The sequence below is a fragment of the Crinia signifera genome, chromosome 2, assembly GCF_055691185.1.
Source record: "Crinia signifera chromosome 2, ASM5569118v1, whole genome shotgun sequence".
Classification (NCBI taxonomy): Eukaryota; Metazoa; Chordata; class Amphibia; order Anura; family Myobatrachidae; genus Crinia; species Crinia signifera.
The window spans coordinates 252178212-252202371 of record NC_139218.1 but is presented as its reverse complement, the minus strand read 5'-3'; the positions used below and the strand labels follow the sequence as shown (position 1 = coordinate 252202371).

Sequence of the window (24160 nt, the reverse complement as noted above, 5' to 3'; positions counted from 1 at the left end):
TCCTGATGAGGTGGCGGATGGTCTCCTAAAGGGATCTCCTCCCAGACTTGGACTAAAGCATCTGCCAACTCCTGCACAGTCTGTGATGCACAGAGACACAGTGGGGGTTATTCTAGTTCACTCTTTCTGACAAAATCCTTCTAAGATGGACAAAACCATGTGCACTGCAGGGGGGGGGGGGGGCAGATGTTACTTGTGCAGAGAGAGTTAGATTTGGGTGGGGTTTTACTTCAAAGTGAGATCTATATTGCAGTGTAAAAATAAAGCAGTCAGTATTTACCCTGCACAGAAACAAAATAACTCACCCAAATCTAATTCTCTTTGTACATTTTACATAAGCCCCCCTGCACCTATAATTCTATCTACACCTTGACAAAGGGGCTAGTCCCCGAAACGTTGGTTTGGTCACGTTTTTGAATACAGCTTTGAAATTTCCTACGAGTGCCGCTGTCTGTCTCTTCATTTCTCTCTCTCTCTCTCTCTCTCTCTATATATATTTATTATATATATATATATATATATATATATATATATATATATATATATATATATATATATAAAATGGTGATGATGCGCCGGCACTCGACTCTTTTCAATCTTAGATGCCCGGTGCCCTCGTGACTGGAGCCGCCGCAGCGAGTCCAGATGACATAGTGTGGGGGGAGCGCGGCACTCGGGACTAGGATAAATGAATACACGTAGCCGAAATCCTCGGTTAACGTTTCAGCCTTTTAATTGGCTTTTCTCAAAACAGCTTACATAAGAAAACTGCAAACACTCACCTCAATAAGTAAGGCTGTATCACCAATCTGTGTAAGGACAGCGGCCATTCGTGGACGCCCACTCTGGGCGAACTCTGATGATCTCACGGTGAGCCCCTGAGCCCGAAGCGTGACGAGCGCAGCGAGCCCCGCGAGGGGATGCGGATACCTGTGAAGCCCGCGAGGGGACGAGGATACCTTCACAGGTGCGCGGATACCTTCACAGGCTGCGCTCGCCACGCTTCGGGCTCAGTGGCTCGCTGCGCTCGCCACACTTTATACAATCAACTCCACGCCGACGTGGATAGTAGGGGTATGAAAAGGTCTGAGGACGCGTACCGCTGCGCTCGCCACGCTTCGGGTTGTGCAGAGCATTAGTTTTGGGTGGGATTTTACTACAAAGTGAGATCTATATTGCATTGTAAAAATAATGCAGTCAGTATTTTCCCTGCAGAGAAACAAAATAACTCCAAATCTAACTCTCTCTGCACATGATACATTTGCCCCCTTGCAGTGCAGCATGGTTTTGTCCATTTGAGAAGGAAATTTCCTTTGCAAGTGAACCAGAATAACTCCCCATGTCTCATCTAAGTGTTCTGCTAGCCTCCCCCCCCAATCCTTCACATGTAACCTAGCAAAAGAAAAAAATGGTGATTTTAATTGTCAAAACAATTGTTGTAAAGAATCCATGATTATTGCACTGTATGTAGGCTTTTCAGAATCTATAAAGAGTTCTACACACAAGATGAATCGGATAATACATATATTTGAATTGGCCTGAAGGCACCTGCCAGGTCACTTGTGATTTTTATGTCTTGACAAGATGACATGTTCAAACACTAATAATCTCTACTTATCATTCAAACAAAATACACAATACATTCAAGGTTTGTCTAAAACACGCATGAAGGCATGCAGATTACACAGACTCTCTGCTCAATTTAATACGTCAGTGATTACAAGAAAACAAATCTTTTGTAAGTCAGGAATGCTTCATGTCTGCTACATATCATCCAGATGTACTCAATAACAATAATACAGACAAGTTTCCATAGCAACTAAACAGCAGTTGCCAGGTCCCCCATGTTCACAGGTGTTACAGAGGAAGTTCAACAACTAGTAAAGAAATTCAATACAGTATATATATGTGGTGTACATTACTAATGACATTTTGTAGGCAAACACTAAATATAGTGTAGTGACTTGTAAGACCACCCCCATTGCCTAAATATTAAAATGATAACATTGGTTATTATGCAGTTGTACAAGATCTATCTATCTATCTATCTATCTATCTATCTATCTATCTATCTATCTATCTATCTATCTATCTATCTATCTATCTATCTGGCTAACTACTTCTCCCCTCTATGAGGTGACGTACTGCCACTGACCGCAAGAGGCCACTTGTCGGTCCAAATTACTCCTATGGGAGCTAAAAGATGTCAAAAGCAGAAAGTGAAGGCCATTTTTGCAGGGACACTGATCTGTTTCAAACTTGCTGGATATGGAGAGAGGGAGCATAGCAGCAGATAGGTACTGGGTGTGAGGTACAGAGTTTGTGGGCTAAAAACGGTCACAGCTCAATGTGAAAGTACATTGCAGGGGATGCGGTCATTTGGTCTACTGCATTATGGTCGACAGTCATTAGGTCGAATCCATTAGGTCGACATGCTAAAAGGTCGACATGACTCTAGGTCGACATGGGAAAAGGTCGACATGATTCTAGTTCGAAAGGTCATTAGTTCGACAGGTCATTAGTTCGACAAGGTCATTAGTTCGACATTGTCTATGTCGACATTCACAAGGTCGACATGGAGTTTTTCACTGTTTTTTGAGCCAACATGTGCCGACAGGCGGTATTTCATGCCCTACCATCCACTAGGGCGGGGTGGGAGAATAAAATAGTGTGCCGAGCGTAGCGAGGCACCGTGCCCGACGCATAGCGAGCGCAGCGAGTGATGCGAGGGGATGCAGTGCACTTTAAACTGTGTCCATGTCGACTGTGTTGACATTCAGGTAAAAAAACAGTGAAAAACCCCATGTCGACCTTGTGAATGTCGGCATAGACAATGTCGAACTAATGACCTTGTCGAACTAATGACCTGTCGAACTAATGACCTTTCGACCTAGAATCATGTCGACCTTTTCCCATGTCGACCTAGAATCATGTCGACCTAATGGATTCGACCTAATGACTTTCTACCATAATGCAATAGACCAAATGATCCCAACCCCATATATTGTTTTGTGATCTTTCAGTGCATACTAGTTAAAAGCCTGTGAAAATGATGGCTTCTGCAATGGGGTTGGGATCATTTGGTCTATTGCATTATGGTAGAAAGTCATTAGGTCGAATCCATTAGGTCGACATGCTAAAGAAGCCATCATTTTCACAGGCTTTTAACTAGTATGCACTGAAAGATCACAAAACAATATATGATACAGTGACTCTAAAAAAAAATAACATTTAGTATTTTTAGGTAACGCCAATAGTCAGGGTAGGTACAGACAGGGGGATTTCTAGCCAAGACATACAAATATTCACATTTTATGGGGGATATTCATTTAAGCCTAAAAGTAACACAAAAATGTACTGTCAACATTCTCATTTCAATGTTATATGTTGACATTTCGAACATGTGAATGTCCACCTAATGCCTATGCATACTTGCCTACTTTTGAAAACTAGTTTCAGGGAGATTATAGTTGGTAATAGAAATTTTTCACAGCGTCCCATTGAGGGGGCGTGTCATGCTCCTCCCCCAAGGGGCGTGTCTAGTTCCATATATGGAGAGATTGCTAAAAGAGATTGTGAACGTGGCACCTAGAAGCGCGGGTGTGCACTGCTACATCTGATAGGAATCTTCTAAAATGATTTATATCCAAATGTAGATGAGCCCCAAAGCAGTTAGTAAGAGATACTGTACTTGGTAAAGTGCTGGGAAATGGTGCTGATGATTCAATGTTAATGTATCTATCGCTCATTCCTTTTTACCACAAAAATGTAACAGTGTAATGTGGGCTAGGTGACAAGAGGGCGATTGCTAGGAGGGTAGGCAGCTATGCCTACATTTTGACTGTCAAAAAATCAAAATAGTGTTGACATTCTAAATCAGGCATTCCCAACCTCGGTTCTCAAGGCACACTAACAGTGGAGGTTTTAGTGATTATGCACATAGTTCAATAAAAATAACTGAATTACTAATAAGTCACCTAAGTTCAAGCATGGATATCACTGAAACTTAGACTTCCCAACCTTGTTAAATTTTAAGGTTAGGAATGCCTGTACTGAATGGAACCAGTTGAAAGGGAATGGGTAGCCTTTAACATGATTTACATTGCAATGAAAATAGAGAGGAAGCAGAGATAATAACTTATTTTCCTGGGGTATTTCACAAAATCCCGGAGCTACAGTTGCTCCAATGGGAGCCTGTCCCATCCAGGAGGTGTACAGTGGAATGATAGGTATTCCAAACATTATGCTGTTGGCTCTGACATGATTGCTCTAGCAGAACAAATATGTACCTATTATAGATACACCACTGACTTTAACAGGTGCAGGTGCTACAGGCCCAGAGTTGAAGAGGGGCCTGTAATACCAGGTCACCATCTCAAGCTTCAGCTATGCAAGATTGTCTACTTTTTGATCACCAAGCAGCAAGTTATGGGGTGTGGTGATGTAATTTACTGTACATCATCATGGCACCGCTAAACAGCAGCTCATATCACTAGGATTGATGGAGGGATCCATGCCAGAAGTTCTGGGAGAACAAGCAAGCAAACGCTTTGCCCTCAGAAAACCATGCACTTTGTTGGTCTTAATCCAGCAATAAGCTTCTGAGGTTTAATATTGCAGTGTGAAGGATAAAGCAAACTATAATAAATAAACGTAATTGTGAATGTAAACTACATATATATATATATATATATATATATATATATATATATATCATTATATGGACAAACACAAAATAAGTTCTGAAGAATTCTGAGCCAAATGTGAATATTTGTTTTCATATTAAAATGAAGTAGCGACCCCTGTATAATACAATGTTATGTCTTGCATATGCTGGATGAGGTAATCTCTGGTATGCACTAAAATCATGATACAGGATTGGCTGGATCAATCCTAATATTACTAAATGTAGTCATTCCAAACTGAACAACTAGCAACCTGAAAGGAGAATCCACTGTTATTTTCTGGGTTTTCAATAACAAATTGAATATCTGTTCTGAATGAAAACAAGAATGCAATAACATGAATGAAATATGAAAACGTGATAAATTATTATTATGGAGACCATGATATTCTGAACTCTGGCTATTAGTGCTATGGACCTACCAAAATGAATTTGGTACTCCTTGCTCAATAAATTCCTAACCCATGAGTGTGCACATTCTAAAAGCTAGACATTTTACAGCCACTGTTTGTATGTACGCATTAAAATATAAGTGCAGTATCTGGCAGCTTCCGACGTACAGTATGCATGCCCAGCAGCCATATGCATGTCCAAATGGAAACACATTTACCTGTCATTAGGACATTTGTTGAGAGCCGACCAGTCAACTTGAGGATTTATAAGTATGCCCCATGACATAAAAACAGATGTTGGTGTCAGTGACCCAATCACAATCTGGAGAGGTTTTTGAACAGAATTCTTTTCTGCAAGAAAAAAAGGAAAGAAAAGTTTAGTTTGCAGAGACCAAAAAAAAAATCTGACCGTACAGGACTTTTTTTCCAATAAAGCACTTACTATAGATATAAAAATAAAAGTTTAAGCGATTTACTATGTTTTTACTCAAGTACTAATGAGAAATGAATATACATTATGTACCCCAAAGTTTTAAACACGGCTATTGTGAAAAGGATTTACAGCACATTTAAAAAAAAAAAAAAAAAGGTTATACAGTATGTCAATTGCAGTATATGAACCCACTGATTATGTGTGTTCTTTGCTATTATTGCTCTATAAAGTAGAGAAAGGAATATTTTACCTTTGCAGGACTTTTTATGGTTGTCATTCGGCTTCACAGCTATCAAATATCTTGTCTCTGCCTCTGAAAACAGATATCAAGAAATATGTGCATCTAGGATTAGTAATGCGAATTCCATTATCAAATGTATTCTTTAAAAAAAATACAATTTTTTTTTATCAAAGGAATAAAGGTTTTCATGTATAAAGTCTTAGAGATAAAGTGGATCAAATACCAGCATGTCATTTATAGAGGCTGTGTTTGAAGATTACAGTTAGGTACTGATTGGTTGGTACTTTATTTCTCTCCAAGATTTATAGACCTCTCCCAAATCCATAAATCCATCAAAATTTTGATTGCAGTAACTTAAATGCTCAAATGTTTTAGCAGAAATTATATACTGTAGTTTGATTTTCCTAACATTCAGCAGGTCTCATAGCAGGAGCCAAACTCCTAATTTTGCTTGTTCTGCACCCCCACAATCCCTTATTTCCAAGAAAGCGGGGACAGGATTGCCCTGATTACAAAAATAGATTTATTCTTTAATTTATAAAACCTTGCAAAATAGATTAAATTCTTCAGTGAGTCAGAATGGTCACGCTGATTGAGTAAGATTGTGCCAGAACCTACATTTTTTCAATTAATATTTTTTTGTGTAATGAGAAACAGATACTGTATGTTCACAAACATGAAACATCAAAGCCATACATTGATAAATTGACTTCATAAGCTTTACAGCAGACCTTCCAACAGAAATAGATGTGGTCTGATTTAATGTATTTTGCCAATGACCCAGATTTTTTCAGATGCCAAATTTTATTTGGATAAGAGGCAAATTTTCAAATAAATGCCAGCCTTGATCCTAATCTACTATTATTGTAGATGTAGCATTCCAAGTCAGTATTTCCATGCTTGTCTCAATCACCAGAAATGAAGTTTCATTTTTCATCATTCAAAGTAGCAGAACAATGGAACCTCATTATCAGGAGACTGGAGAACAGAAACAGAAGAAGGAAAATTGGAATTCTTTAATTGAGGATATATTTGAAACTGGTACTGCAAACAGGGCCGGGGGGGGAGACTTTGCAATGCACCCGCCGCATGGGGGGGGGGGGGGTGATGCGATGTGGCGGTGCACGGGGAAGGGGGGGGTGATGCAACACGGAGCGGCCGCCGTGATTGCTCCACAGGGGCGGGGGGTTTGTCCGGTGTGATGCACCATGGCGGGGGTGATGCCGCTACGTCACTCCACAGGGGGAGATGATGGGGTCAGCCTGCGACAGCTGTCCATCTGCCGAGTTGCGCAGAGAGGAGAGGAGTGACAGCCACTCACCTCCATCGTGGGGGGGACCCTGCTCCCAACTACGGTCTCCCAGTGGCAGGCACCCTAGGCAAATGCCTAAAGCTGCTAGTGGTGGCGCCGGCCCTGACTGCAAATGAACAGTATATTAAGTTCAGAGGGGTAGATGTTGTAGATCTGCATGTGGACCATGTGGTGTTTACCTAAAGACTGTCTTCATTGGCATCATAGAGCTATCATCGGGATACCATTTAGAGGATGAATAGAATTGTGTAGACAGGCAATAAAACCTGGTATGAGAATAAAACAGGACTGCCATAATTGATATTGATGCAGCAACTGGACATTCAGACAACACTGGAACTGCTGATAAACAGGTAAAAGTATTGGGAGACAGAAAACACGTCTGACATGGCTTAGATTTACAGGTACTGTAGTACATATATTTCTCAGTGCCAAAGCTTCAGCCCACCACTGCTACTTTCAAAGTACAGTACCTACTTCCCAGTACATAATACACTTTTTGAGATAAGCAATTATGCAGATTATTAAACAAACAGAAATAATGTGAGTGAACATAACTAGAAAAAGGAACGCAATAAATCACACCATGGTCTTATAGGAGGTAAGAGTGTATTGTTAGAAATAATGAGAATAACAATTAAGAAAGCACACAGAATATACAGTATTTATATATATATATATATATATATATATATACACATAACATAGGCAAATCTAGGGGGTGGTCCGGGGGTGCACAGGACCACCCATTAGCCAATTTTGTAGCTGAGGGATGGGGCTTTCCAACGAGCCCAGCCCCGTGTCTCTAGCCCCCTGGGAACCGGAGATACGGCCAGGTAAATCTGGAACGTTTTCCCTATAGGATAACATGGGACCCGCTAATTCCGACCCCCACCCAGTTCAACGGCTGCTAGTTCCCCCTTCGGCATCACTGAAGCTCGAGGTTGATCTCAGTTGAACCCAAATCGCTGGGCCTTCAATCTGATACCAATCTGGATCCATATGGGTTAATTGGTTCCAGGGATATTAAGGTTAAACCGTTTTATTTCATTTCTTAAATGTAATTTCACGACTGTTTATGTTCTTTGAGGAGAGATTTCTCTGGAACCAAACAGCCCAGTTTCACGGGACCAAAATCATTCGAAGCCAACTCAAAAGTTCTTCAATGTGATACTGGTCTCATGTAATGGGTCAGTTGGTTCCGAAGATATAGCTGGTTATTTAAAGGGGGGTAGGGAGAGTGGAGTGGTTGTCTCTCCCCCTCACACCAGAAAATGCTGGGACTAGGCTGGTGTATAAGGGGTCAGCCTGGGAATGTCCCTGGGACCATATTCCTGGGTTAATCCCTGCATTTTCTGTTGTGAAAGGGGTATTATTTCAAACAGCCGTGACCTGCAGTGCTCTGAATACAGCCGGGCAGCCCCCTGCTCTGTGCCCAGCTGTCAATGACTGTCACCCCTGCAGCTTCCGCTCCAATTCTTCTCCCCGCTTTCACCTCAGCCCGCCCCCCCCTTTAATCATGTGGTTCCGGCGCCCAGCATTCTCCCCCGACGTCACGCACAACAACAGCGCGCACAATATTTCAAATGTCCACTCGGCTATAGGGGACACCAGGAGGGGAGTAGGAGCATGCTCTGCGCTGCGCTCTGCTCCTTCCCCCATAGAAGCAGCTACCCCACTCTCCATCTCTCCCTGCGGCAGCAGCGAAGGCTCATATAAAAATTTACAGTAAGTGGCACTTTTGTGGGCATTGCTTAAGGGACGCTACAAGTGGCGGTATGTGGGGGCATTACGCATAATGTGTGGCTTAATGTGTAAGGGTCATTATGGTGTGCAGCATCATGTGTAAGCGGCATTATATGTGCAGCATCATGTGTAAGGAACATTATGTGTGCAGCATCATGTGTAATGGGTACTATGGTGTGTGGCATCATGTGTAATGGGTACTATGTTTTGCGGCATCATGTGTAATGGGTACTATGGTGCCATCAAGCAAGAACCCCCTAGCAATGAGCACGTAGGTAAGCAGCACTTATGTGGCAAATATGTAATGGGCATTACGGTTTGTTATATAGTATGTAATGGGCATCATGATGTGTGGCACAATGTGTAATGGTCATTATGGTGTGTGGCCTTATGTGTAATTGGCATTATGGCGTGTGGCTTTGTGTAATGGGTATTACGGAGTTTGCTAAAATGTGTAATGGGCATTACTATGTATGGTTGAAAGTGTAATTCCACACCACTTTATGTGATGCCACGCCTCCTTCCCATGAGACCACGCCCCCTTTTCGCCGCACGGCTACGCCGTGCAAAGGTCCCCCTGCTGTTGTGTCTGGATCTGGGACCATCCATTACCATAATTCTAGATTTGCCTATGCATACACACACACATATATATATATATATATATATATATATATATATATATATACACACACACACACACACACACACACACACCTCACCTCTCCTGCTCTTCCATTGATAGTAGGTGTCCCCCAAAATTTTATTCTTGGCACTCTTCTTCTCTATCTCTATATACGTCCTCTCTGGGTGAGCTTATTTGCTCACTCGACTTCCACTATCACATCTATGCTGATAACACTGAAATCTACGGCTCCTTTCCTGATCTCTCTCCCTCTATCCTCACTCATATCTCCAACTGCCTCTCTGATATCTACTATTGGATGACCCAGCGCTTTTTTAGACCTCTTCCCACCCTCCTGTATAAAACCTAACCATCTCTAATCCTAACCTACTGTTTATGCTCACTTCTTCCCCTTCTGTGTCACCCCTGTCTGTCTAACCCTCCCCTTTAGAATGTAAGCTCTCACGAGCAGGGCCCTTTCTCCTCATGTGCCTTTCTTAGATTGATGATTGCTTCAGTGTCCTGATGATTGCTTCAGTGTCCTGTCCCCTGATGCAACTATCCGTATTAACCATGTACTTGTCCTAAACTGTTTTGTGCTGTAATGCGTTATGTGTTTTTGCTCATAACTATGCTTTGTAAAGCGCTGCATAATATGTATGCGCTATATAAGAAACTGATAATAAATAAATAATACAAAATTTCACTATCTCAATCCGAAAAAGAGAATATGGGTGAGATTGCTAATCTACTAATAAAGTTCTAAAAGAAAAAGTAATACTTTTAAACAAACAGTACTGCTGTATCACAATAGGATATTATAGAACAGTGATGGGGAACCTTCGGCCCTCCAGCTATTGTTGAACTATACATCCCAGCATGCCCTGCTACAGCTTTGCTATTTGGCCATACTAAAACTGTTGCAGGGCATGCTGGGATGCATAGTTCAACAACAGCTGGAGGGCCAAAGGTCCCCCATTCCTGTTATGGAATAACCAATGTGTATACACTTATGCCATCCATCCATAATTGTCCAAAAAACAAATTCCCCTTACTCTGAAAGTAGACACATAAAATTAACAATTTGCCAGATGGCATTACAAGGCAATGTCACACTGGGACATGAAGGGCCAACTGGGAGCACTTGCTTAGGGGGTGCTGCTAATGTCCATAGGGGGTGTAAGCAGCTGCCACAGAGGTTTAGCTAACCCTTATAGAGTGCAAAGTTTAATAATAGAATGCACTGCCCCAAGAGGAGGTAAAGCCCTCAGGTAGTGAGGCCCATTGGGGGTTTGACCTGTTTCCCTGTGGATCAGCCTAACCCTGATACCAGGCACAGGGGCAGTGTAATCTGGCTAGAAACATCTATCATTTTTAAAGACTCCTGCACAAACCTAGACAAAAAGGTAGATTGCAATCTACCAGTAGATTCTGGAGCATTCGCTGGTAGATCGCAACCAACTTAATAAAAACAGACCTGTGATGGCTGCTGGGTCCTCAAACGTCCAAAACCCAGTAGTGCAGTGCACACAGGTGACATCATGATGCAGATCCAGTAACAGTAATTTATGACCTCTCTGTACTGTGTTTAATCACGCTGCCCTCTCCATGATGCCTACTTTTCCACTGCACCTGGAAAGCAGTCATCTTGGAGTTGGAATCTAGCGGCACCCTGGGAAGAAATACATCCATGGCACAGAGAGTCATGCTGAAAAAATTCAGGAGTCTGTTGCAGCTTCTGGTAGGGTAGGCAAGTGTAGGGTGCACATCTGACATAACCTTTTAGAGGCTGACATACAATGGTGTACATATTATGGGTACAAGGTGTACACTATATTTAATCATATACATGTCTCCGTTGGACTAACACTGGCAGCTCAGCACCAAAAATTACCTTTAAAAATGTCTGTTGCAGCCATTTTCTAGTGATTTATGCATATGCAATAGAGGTGTCCTCGGGAATGCAGGGCGAGTGCCATGTTCCTGGAGACCTACTGCACTGCCAAAGAGGAGGGGGCCCAATCTGCACACAGACCCACTCCTCCCTTAAATTGCCCCTGCTGACATTTTAGTACTGAAAAATACCTCCAGTTACAACTGGAGAATCAAACGCTCATTATATGAACTGTGATCACAAAATTAGGGACACTATTTGTACGTTTTAGCAAGTGAGAGGCCATCATACATATTCATAAATGGAGCTACAAACAAATAAAATATACAATGTGACCAGATTTGTATTTGTAGCAAAATTATTTGGTACTTGTTTCCTAGCACGGCGCCCATCGCATACCATTGGATACCTTAATTAGTGGTATGCGTGGGACCCGATTTTCGTGCACTGCCAATTTTAATATCGCATGCCATTACAATAACATGCAATTTCTAATTATAAAGGCACCCTGATGGGTGATTACTATGTTAAATGCACCCCCATTGTTAACGCCACCCCCACTATCAACGCTAACCCGAAGCGTGGCGAGCGCAGCAAGGCCGCGAGGGGGCGGTGGTACGCATCCTCGACCTTTTCATACCTCCACTATCCACGTCGGTGTGGAGTTGACTTTATATAGTGTGGTGAGTGCAGCGAGCCCCGCGAGGGGACGCGGAATACATGTGAAGTTATCCGCATCCGCTCGCCACACTTCGGGCTCGGGTACTATATAATATTAGCTCCACGCCGATGTGTGAGGGGGGGTTTGAAAAGGTCGGAGGACGCGTACCGCCGCCCCTCGTGGACTTGCCACGCTTCGGGTTGGCGTTATTAGTGGCGGTGGCGTTAACAATGGGGTGCATATAACATACTAATCACCCATCACGGTGCATGTACAATTAAATAATTGTTTTGATCGCATCACATGCGATCTGGTCGCATGTGAGGCGATGCGATCAAAATGATGTCATTAGATTAAAATCGTGGGCGCCGTGCTAGGAGACAAGTACCAAATATTTTTTCTGGGATCCATTTTAGGTTTGCAATTATTACAGTATCTGCAACCTATGCCCATAGAGACCCTTTTGATCTGTGCAGCACACACAACACAAATGAGCCAGGCGCCAGGCATGTTGGGAATCGCGCAGGTCACGTGATAATAACGTAACCGCTGTATATGCTCTCTTACTGAGGGCACGGCTTGTATGCGCACCAAACCTCTTTCTGGAGCCTGGGTCCTTCTGGCCACCCAATCATCATGTGATTTAAGGGGGTGTGTCTCTGTAGCCTCCTAATGGTAGGAATCCCATCTGGCGCCCGATTGTGTTGCCTAGGCAACCCTCCCCCTTTTTTCATGCTCACAGAACATCACTGCCCAGGGGAAATTGGGGTGGGCATGATTATTACTGATAAATTTATTGTGTGCATAAATATTGATGCTTTTATTTAGGATACATATGAATATCCTCTGTTTTGGATGGTGGCATTCAGAATACCAATGCTGGCATCTAAAAGTAAGGAATCACGACAAGGGATAATATGCCGGAAACTCCAACGCCGACATGCTGAACACATTTTTATTATTTAAAGTGTGCATTATTATTGGTGCTATTATTTAATGTATGCAGATATTATTATTATTATTATTATTATTATGAAATCTCTACCCATGGTAAATCATCTATGTCTAAGTTTGACATCTATGTCATACCATGGCAAAAAGGATAAGTATGAGGACACATTTGTACTTTGAGGCTCCCTTGTAGGCCAAGGCCCCTTACTGCCTTTACCCTCCTTATGGCGACCCTGTTTAGCTCATCGCCTATTCTGGTGGGTGAAGGACTTCTTGCGTCCTGGGTCCGGATTACTGCATCAGACTTTTAAGTTACACCATCACACAGAACTGCAAGAACGTTTAAAAATGAAGGTAATCTATTAAGATCCAAGGCCATTGCCAGCATGAAGGCGAATAGTATGTGTTATAGCGACATCCTCAACTTAAGTGTTAAACAATCTCACTGGGATCCCCAGGTGCTGTCTTAATGGTATTGCCAGGCGTGATAAGTCTTTACACGTACAGTATTGAAGTAACTGACTTGCACACTAATAATAGATGGAGTTACTGGGTCAGGAGCAGAATGACTAGTTAATGGCAGAAAGCCAGTGGATTAAAGAGTGCTGATTCCAAAAGCAAGGTCAAGGGTTCAAGATGTCAAGTTCAAGTTACAAGTCAGGTTCCTGGGAATACAGCCCAGAAACTTAGCATCACGCACAGAATTGCAGTATGAGCACCAAACAAGGATACAAATGGCTCCTTTTTAAAGGGTGACCATCAAGAATAATAAGGTATATGGAGATTGCTGAGCTGGAACATGGACTTAAAAGAAACAAGTTCTAGACATATGCATTGCGCATTAACAGTGAAAAGCTATATTTCTAATTTGCTCCCCATATATCAGGGATGGAGAACCTTCGGCCCTCCAGCTGTTGTTGAACTACACATCCCAGCATGCCCTGCAATGGTCTTAGCATTGCCAATGAGCAAAAATGTAGCAGGTCATGCTGGGATGTGTCGTTTAAAAAACATCTGGAGGGCCGATGGTTCCCCATTCCTGGCGTATATGAAGGATGTGGATTGAAATTTGCTGCATTTACATTATACCAACATTATTCTTACATAAATCAGCATACATATTAGTATCATGCTAAGGGAAATTTAATAGGATGAGAGATTCAGAAAATGAGAGATTTCGTAAGAAATCTCAAGTTTTTTTTAAAGCGGCAATCATTTACACTGCAAAACCAGTTTCTGAATCTCTCATCCTATTAAATTTCACCCAACTTATTTATAATAAGAACATAGTGTTATTTAATTATTATTAAATTGTTCAACATGAAGCAAACATTTTGAATAAGATCATAAGATTTTAAAAAGTATGTTAATATTGTCTTTGATGTACATTCACTGAATTCTAGGAAGCTACATGCTGTAGACTGGGCCACCAAAATAAATTTTCCTGGACTGGCCTGGCAGGGGCATGGGTCTGCCGCAGAATACCCCCAACACTCATACACCTTTCGGTCTGCATTAGCCTTTCATACCTTACATATTAACTTAGTAACATAGTAATTAAAGTAAAAAAAAAGACGTTAGTCCATCGAATTCAACCTATTTGACTTGTAACTACTGACTTGAGCAAGTCATATCTATAGGATTCCCTTAGTGGCTAAATATGCATACAGTTGGGTGTGGATCGTATTGCCGACCCGACTTAGGTCGACAGTCATTAGATTGACACCGTTGGGTCAACAGGCAGCAATGTCAACAGGGTTATAGGTCAACATTGGTGAAGGTTGACAGGTTTCTAGGTTGACATGGTTTTTTTCACAGTTTTTCCCCCAAAATATCAACACAGTCGACATGGACACAGTTGGAAGTCAACCGCAGCCCCTCGCTTTGCTCGCGATGCTTCGGGCATGGTACCTCGCTGCGCTCGGCACACTATTTTATTCTCCCACCACACCCTGGTGGATGATAGGGCATGAAATACCGCCTGTCGGCACATGTCGGCTCAAAAAACTGTGAAAAAACCCATGTCGATCTAACACACTTTGTCGACCTAAACCCATGTCTACCTTGTCCCATGTTGATCTAGACACCTGTCGACCTTCATCCATGTTGACCTAGAACTCTGTCGACCTTGCTGCCTGTTGACCCAACAGTGTTGACCTAATGACTGTCGACCTAACTCGGGTTGACAATACGACCGTATCCCATCCAGTTTTTATTTAAATTCATTAACAGTAGTTGCTGTAATAACCCCCACCGGCAATGAGTTCCAGAATTTTACTGCTCGCAGTGCCCAGAACTGAACAGAGAATTCCAAGTGTGGTCTCACCAATGCCTTGTGAAGAGGCACTATCACATTGTCATCCCTTGAATCCATTCCCCTATTGATGCATGCCAGTGTCCCGTTTGCTTTTGCTGCTGCACTTGGACAATTTTTAATCTATGATGATCTCCAAGTCCTTCCCTACAGCAGAATTCCCTATAATAACTCAATTTTGCCTATGAGTAGCTTGTTAATTTTTGTTCCCATAATGAATTACTTTACAATTATCAACATTAAACTGCATTTTCCACCGTTTCAGTTTAATGAAGTCACATCCTCTCCTGAGTTAATTTCCTTACTCAATTTTGTGTCGTTCACAAATATTGCAATTGTACTCACTATGGGGCCAGATTATCTAAGCTTCAAAATTGATAAAATGGAGAGTGATAAACAGCCAGTCAATCAGCTCCTGCCTGCCATGTCACAGACTGTGTTTGAAAAATGTCAGGTAGGAGCTGATTGGGTGGCTGTTTATCACTTTCTATTGTATCACTTTTGAAGTAGTAGTAGTAGTAGTAGTATAATAATTAATATAATTAGCTCCACCTGTGGGTCTGTTAAAATGTGTCAGTGAGTAATTAGTATACCTCTGCAGCAGCTAGGTCGAATGGAAAATGTGCACTGTTGGTAGCTTTTGAGGACTGGAGTTGGCTACCACTGTATTAAAGTATGTTCCAGTATTGAACCTTGTGAGACTCCACTTTGGACCTTACCCCTGCTGGAATGTATGCCATTTACCACCACTCTCTGTCCCCGACTGAGCAACCAGTTTTTAATGCAATTACAAATTTTTATCTCCTAGTTTTATTTATAATCTTTTATGAGGCACCATGTCAAAAGCTTTAGTGAAATCAACAGATTTCTCGGTACTTGTATACTATCACGGCTCCCACGATGGGCATCGCACAGGGAAAAATCGCATCGCAGCGAGCCCCGCGAGGGGACGCGGATACCTGTGAAGCCCGCGAGGGGACACGGATAGCTGTGAAGGTATCCGCGTCCCCTCGCCACGCTTCGGGCTCGGTGATCACATGCGATGTGATTTTTTCACAAATGCATTAAAAACCCGGTAAAATCGCATCGCATGCCATTACATATGGCATGCGATGGTATGCGATGGGAGCCGTGATAGTATACAAGTACCGATTTCTCTAAGTCCAGCCCCCTACTTAATTCCTCATAGAAACTAATTAAATTAGTCTGACATGATCTATTTTTGAGGAACGCATGCTGAGCCTTGCTTATCACCTTCTCCTGTTCTAAGAAATTTAGGGTACGATCACTTAATATTCCTTCTAATATTTTCCTCACAATGGATTTATGTAAGGCTGACCGGTCTATAATTTTCAGGGTTAGTTTTGCTAACTTTCTTCCATAGTGGTACTAAGGCCCTTATTCTAGTTCACTCTTTCAGACAAAATCCTTCTTAGATGGACAAAACCATGTGCACTGCAGGTGGGGCAGATGTTACTTGTGCAGAGAGAATTAGATTTGGGTGGGGTTTTACTTCAAAGTGAGATCTATATTGCAGTGTAAAAATAAAGCAGCCAGTGTTTACCCTGCACAGAAACAAAATAACTCACCCAAATCTAATTCTCTCTGCACATTTTACATCTGCCCCCCTGCAGTGCACATGGATTTGTCCATCTAAGAAAGTTTTTGTCAGAAAGAGTGAACTAGAATAAGGCCCTAAATTAGGTATGCGCCAGTCCCTTGGTTCTCTCCCTGAGTTTATTGATTCACCAAATATCAGGATAGTGCTATGACAGAACTCAATTCTCTTAGTATCCTAGGGTGTATTCTGTCTGTATTTCTTCTGGGCCAGGAGATTTGTTACCAGGAGATTTGTTACTATTTAGGTTCTGTAATCTATTTTTGACTATTTCCTCACTCAAACATATAGTTTGGGAGCAATCAAGATCCGAGCATTTAATCTGTGGGAGATCCTCTGAAGATTCTTCCCTTGTAAATACCAAAGCAAAAAATTAATTGAATAACTCCACTTTCTCTTTTACTTCTGTTGCCAGGGTACCCTTGCTTATTTTGTAGTGGGCCAATATTTTTTTTCCTTAAGCGATTCCCGTTTAAATACAGTAATTGAAGAATTTGTTGGGATTAGATTTGCAATCTGTGGTTATTTTTCATTCAGTTTCTAATGTAGCCATCTTGATTGTATTTTTACATTTCTTATTACATTCTTTATATGTGGCAAATGATTCGGGGATCCCATCTTGTTTAAACGCTTTGAATTCACTCCCTTTTTTTTAGCTATTTCAAATTTGACTTTGCTGTTAAGCCAAATTGGTTTCCTTTTGACATTTGTTCTTTTATTTACCCTAGGAATACATTTATCAGTGCCCTCCAGCAGTAATTTTTTTTTAAGTTTGCCACCTTTTAGTAGTATCCATACCTCTAAATAATTCCTTCCAGTTTAAAGTTTCCTTTAAGGACTCCGCAAACTTACCAAAGTTTGCTTTTCTGAAATTTAAGGACCTAGTTGCTCCAATATAATTGTCCTTGTTAAAATTTAAATCAAACGAGATCATTCTGTGATCACTGTTCCCCAATATCTCCCTTATGGTTATGTTAGTAAGAATGTCCCCATTGTTGCGTATCAGGAGATCCAGGATATTGTTATTGCTGTTTGGACAATAAATTAATGCAAATAGTGGTTATTCAGGGCATTCAATAAAACATTTCACTAGACCTTTCTTTCCAATTTATTTCTGGGTAAAATAATAATAATAATGGCCCTTATTCTGGTTGGTGCGGTAATATCCGCGTGCGTTCGGGCCGCCGATGTTTTGTGTCTGCGCATGTGCAGAGGCGTCTCTGCGCATGTGTGAGCGGGGCGTACGGCCAAATCCCGCATGAAATGTGAACACTCCGAACAGGGGGTAGAGGGGGGCGTAAAGGGCTATTTGGGCTCATTACCATATGCATACGCCCCGCGTTTCATGGGCGTTCCCATGCAAACGCTGGGCGTACGCATGGTAATGCGGCCGTGACGCACGTGTAGGGGGCGGACATATGACATCGCCGGATGTCAGCTGCCCGCCCAGATCCCTGCTTTTGCACGGAAAAATGTCCGTGTGGTCTGAGGTTGCGGGAGCTGGTGGACCATTCGGTCCTGCAGTCGATGAACTGCGACCATCGAATGATGGGGGAGGTTCCCTGAGATGGAGAAGGCGTATTCCATGAAAAATACACGTGCGGTCCGTTCGGCCAGCTTCTTACCGCATTCGGACGGAGTGAGCGATCCGTACGGAAGGCGGGGTTTCGCACGCACGGTCCTGGCCGCATATTCGGATCCGGCCGCACCGATCAGAATAAGGGCCAATGTCCTCTGAGCTGGCTGCTTTTCCCACCTGTAGCAATGTTTTTTTCTCCTCCGTATTTATGTTGGGTGGTTTATAACATGTTCCTACTATAAGCCCCTTTAATATTTTTAGCCCCTTTAATATTACCTCCTGTGATTGCTACCCATATCGATTCTACTGACTCCATTGTGCTCTCGTATATGTCTTCCCTTATATAAACATACCCCCCTTTCCTTCTACCTAATCTATTTTTTCTAAACAGACTATACCCTTCCATGGTAGCCTCCCTCATGTGATTCATCCCAACAAGTTTTAGTAAAACTTATGAGATCTAAATCTTCCTCCAAACCTTCCAACTGTCCCAATTTTTGCAGGATATTTCTATTTTTTGGTGTTTGTCCAGCAGCCAGCAGTGTCGCATGTCAAGGGACCACCTGCCGATCGCTGTTTTGCATGGCTGAGCAGAAATGCGTAGACAGAGAATCTGAGGGCAAGCCAGCAGCTTGCAGAGGGCTGGGCAATGGGCATGCTCCAACAGTTTCAAAATCAGGAGGTGTACAGTAGCTTACCATCAAGGAATTGCTACAAAGGTTTTCCCCCTTTTTGCCAAGGTCACACCCCCTTTTTGGGCAAATGGTATGTCCCTAATTCTGAGAGTTAGGAGGCATGGCCTCTACCTGCCTGGGTCAAGGATAACAATTTCAAAGGGAGGGAGGGCAACTAGCTGGAGTAAAATCGGATGGGGTATGTGATTTTTAAGGTAGTCAAAGAATACATATATTTAATTTTTAATGCAGGGAGTGGAAGATTTAGGATTTCATTGTAAATAAAGGAATGAAAATCAGGGTCTGATGTTATTACACTATTAATAAAAATATTTTATTTATTTTAACATTTAACGATTATTATTAATATTATTTTTATTATTATATGTAGTAGGTTGGTGGTTTTTCATGTGTAAATAATTGTATTTAAATATTTTTTTACATATAGAACTTTATTAATTATATATTTTTTTGCAGCCAGCCCCTGAATAATATTTAATGGAATGTAACACTAATAAGAAAAGCATATGGCATATGCTGTAGTTTGTTGCATGTAATGTCTACATAGTTTGCGATTGCAATTATAAACCCATCTGTCTCCACACAGCAGCCTGGGTCTAAGTACTCTATTTATATATCCAATGAAGGGTAAACGAATGACTGAATATTAAAGTTGTCAGCATTAAGCACAACTAACTGCTATAAAAAAAAAAAAAACTTTTAAACTGACAAGAACAGGATCAGTGAAGATATACTCGCACATTGTAAACATCATCAGCTTTGGGATTTATGCATTTCCTACAATTACAATAAGCCATGTAACTTGAAGTAAAAACATATCTTAAATGTTCCTCCCCAAAGGAAATCTAAAAATCCTGCTGGTAAATTGAAAGAGATTAAAGAGAACAGGTAAAAAAAAAAAAGAGGGTGGTGGGGTGATTAAGATGAGGTGTGCGGTAGAAATTAAAATCCACATGAATTTTGTAGATCCAACCAAAACCTGGTCCAGACCAGATCTCCGAAGAATATCTGATGCACTAGAGTCCCAGTTTTGGAGTTTTCAATGGTTCAGAATTCAATTTTAAGCTCAAATTTTGAGTTCTGTATTGCAAAAATCACGTTTAAAAAAAAAAATGATTATCAATGATTATGTTGATGTTTAGCAATTTTTTGATGACCTAATAAAAACCGATGACCTAATTTAGAACTGATCGGATAGCACCTTTTTTTCTCAAATGGTCAAAACTATGCTGCCCTGCAGGTGGGGCAGATGTAAAGTGCAGAGAGATTTGGATTTAGGAGAATGTGTTCAAATTGAAATCTAAAATGAAATAAAGCAGCCAATATTTACCCTGCACAGAATCTGGTTCCTGGTTTCCTGCTTCCCTTGTGCCTTCTGTGTTTTGCAATATTCAGTATCCATTTATGTAGTGCATTTCTACTTGCACTTTCGGATAACAGGTATTTCTAGTGAGTACGAAGTCAAGTTCAATGTCAGCTAGCATCTCTTTAACCTGTGTTTAGGCTCTGCTGTGTGCATCTAGTCCAGCACCATATGACCCAGCTAGTGGCGTAAGTTCGCCCCAGATGCCCGGAGGCAAGATAAATATTTGTGCCCCCCCCCGCACACACACACACACAGCCCCTTATATAAATATATGTATGCATGTCTGTAATTATGGAATACGATTGGAATCCCGACGTTCAAAATCCCGACGCCCGAATCCCGACAGCCGAAATCCCGACAGGGGAGGGGGGGGGACGTGGATCGCCCCCCTTGCGGGCTCGCTGCGCTCGCCATGCAGCAGGCCTGATGCCACGCTATGCTCGGCACACTAATTTATTTTCCCTCTGTGGGTGTCATGGACACCCACGGAGGGAGAGAGTGTCGGGATTTCAGCGGTCGGGATTCCGGCGTCGGGATTTTGAACGCCGGGATTCCGACCACCGGGATTATAACTGCATCCCGTAATTATGTATGTACAGATGGGGCAGGTCCCATCTTTGCAGGGGATGGCAATGGCATCGCCAGCCCCCATCCCCCGCCATCTCTATAGCGAGAAGGGGACGCGCGCGCATGAGAGGCGCGCGCATCCCCTTCCGACGGCGCTTCCAGCGCTTCCCCCGGGTCACCGCCGGCTTGTCGGTGGTCACCTGGGGTCCCTGCCGCCTGCCCGCACCCCCTAACCCTGTCAGTCTCCCTGAAGCAGAGACGGACAGGGTTCCCGTCACCCCACCGATGGAGATTGAGAGGCACGTGAGACGCACGCGCGTCTCAGTCAGATGGTAAGGCAGGCTGCTGGCGGATCGCCAGCGGTGACGTTCTGGCGATTCACCAGCAAAGAAGAAGCCTGCCCCATCTGTATGTTATGTTTAAAATAAAGAGAGTGTCATATATATGGACCTACTAGGAGGGGAAGTCAGCCACAGAAGTGATATTTAAGACTTTCAATTAACTGATTTGCAGGGGAGGAGAGGTGCCCCCTTGGGAGCAGGTGCCCGGTGGCAGATGACTCCATTGCCTCCCAGAGTTACGCCTCTGGACCCAGCTTGTATAACTTCTACCTGCCTCAAAGTTCTACTGTGATTATCCAGTCTGGCTCCATTTGCTCCAGCCAGTATACCCTCTACCCATGTTCAAGCTCTGCTGCATGCAGATTTGCCATTTCTTGCATACAACCAATTCAAAACATTGCTCTTTGTAGGGACCTCATGCCACTAAAACAAGTATGCTATTTTCAGCAACCTCCTGAGCAAACAGTCTTCCAGATCTCTAGTTATATCCACCACATGCACTGCATATTTGTTTTATTAGGGAGCTCAGAACGGGATGCGGTCGGAATCCCGGGCGGTCAAAATCCCGACGCAGAAATCCCAGCACTTTGTCCCTCTATGGGTGTCCACGAGACCCATAGAGGGAGAATAAATTAGTGTGCCGAGTGTAGCGAGGCACCGAGCCCGCTGCATGGCAGGCGGTCGTGATTCCAGCGTCGGAATTTTGACCGCCGGGATTCCGACCACCGGGATTTCGTACCAATCACCTCAGTACATGGCCTAGATGTAAGATATGGTTTTAAAAAAAGGGACAAAACTTGCAGTTTACACCATTGTTTCCAAAGCGCTGCTCTTGTGGAAACACATTACAAATTGCTTATCAACTGGCACAGATTTTGGTGGTAGTGGTAATCAAATTTTGCCTTGTAAATGATTGTTGCTTAAAAATATGTAATATTGCAGGCTATTACATAAGCCTCATTTCCTTTTCCAATTTCACGCTATAAGAAATGCCTTGAGGTGTCTAAATATTTCAGCCAATGCGGTGATCCCTGTGCGCTAGTTCAACTCCTCTTCTCCAGCTGTAAGATTGTTTTTTCAAGATTGATTTATAATTGGTTTGTTTTTAAAGAATGCATCTCATATAAGGACTCTTTATGTAATTCCATTGGCTCATATAGTGTTGCCTCTGTCGTTACAAGGGTTTGCGACAAATTTTTTTTTCCCCTCTGGCCCTTGACGCCTTGCCTATGGCTTCTTGCATTGTATTCTTCCTTCCTCGGTTATCAGTTGCGTTGTACCTTGAGATTTGTTCTTCATGTAAGCAATTGCATCCTTAAGGCTTATAGTGTTTCTCATTGTCTATACACCAGACAGCCAGTTGAATAGCTTTTTCTGTCTTAAATTTTATATTTCAATAACGTGCTTGCCCAAGTTTTTGTATGTATGCTAACCAGTTTATTTTTACATTTCTATGTTCTACTGTAATTTACACAATAAAAATTAAAATAATATTTTTATTCTGCACATTAAACAGTTATAAATGGAGGCCTGTAATATGTAATAGATGTTTCTTCAATATAATTATTTTCAATTTCTGTTTAGACGTCTTTAAGCTTTACCAACACTGGATACTTAGAAAATGATTGTCTTAAAATGCACTGTAGGCCCTTCAGCACCAGAGATTAATTTTTGTTTGTACGTTTGGCAACGATTAGTAAACGAGCTGACATATCAAAAGACAGGACAGTCTGGATAAGAGAGACCTTCTATAAACATAACCAATGCAGACCTTAGGCCAAACTTTTCCTTTCTCCTGCATTCCAACTTTACAGAATCGCATACTCATATGAGTGCAATTTGAAACGTATTTGTAATGGAAACTTAGATGTACAGTAAAATTCTAAATGCATGTTTACAACCAAAGCCATTTTATTCATCCCTCCTTTCCAGGAATATAAGGGTCTTATTAGAAGATGAAAACCACTCACCGACTATACATTGTCCATTATCATTTATACTAGAAAGCAGCTGTTCCATGTAGACAGCTATATATGCTAAAATAGACTTCTATAATATTTTCTTTCAAGTAAATGAATTACTACAAAAATAATACGTTAAAAAAAAACACAAACCACAACAACATTATGGTAACATACCAAAAAATCTGTATTTTTCAAGTACTTGTTGATATTTTTTTTTCCTAGCTGGATTAATTTTTTTTAAATTATTATTAACAATAAGATTGTTCCATACAAAATAACAGGGTTTCAAAGTGAACTTTTTAGATTTTAATGAAATCCTACATACTGTACTAAAAGGCTAATGCTGCTCCTTACCTCTATGGAGGTAATTCAAATGTTTTTATCACCGGCAGCCACTAGATAGCGCTCGATAGAGCAATTAAATTCTTGCCCTATTCGGCCGCTGACATTACTTTTAATGGGCTGTTGCCTAGATTGGTATATTAACTGATGCCTTTGGTGTGAAGAGAACTAAAGCTTAGGATGATAGGTACAAAGGTTTTAAAGTTGTATGCATTTAAAGCTGCAATAATTGCAATTAACATTTTATTTTAAATTGCATTTAAACTGCTTTTTATGGGCTTTCATGTGACACAGCAGAAGGTTTCAATAAAAATTGAACATTTCTCAAATGAAAAAAAAAATTGGATCTTCTAAAAAAGCGTTAAAATTTTGAACCCCCCCACCTCAAACACTGATGTTAATAAATACCCAAAGTTGTATCTAGGGACCATAATG

At 41.8% G+C, this 24160-nt stretch overlaps 1 protein-coding gene across 20 annotated transcripts in view; it reads right to left on the bottom strand.

The window, feature by feature from the left end:
• The window catches only part of ABI3BP (ABI family member 3 binding protein), a 355065-nt gene that overhangs the window by 206850 nt on the left and 124055 nt on the right, over window positions 1-24160 (bottom strand). For all 20 annotated transcript variants that reach the window (XM_083174266.1, XM_083174276.1, XM_083174271.1 and 17 more), the window contains exons 3-4: window positions 5760-5822; window positions 5295-5427 (exon numbers count right to left, since the gene is read on the bottom strand). In XM_083174266.1, coding sequence (XP_083030392.1) covers window positions 5295-5427; window positions 5760-5822 — 196 coding nt within the window. The remainder of the gene's footprint in view (window positions 1-5294; window positions 5428-5759; window positions 5823-24160) is intronic.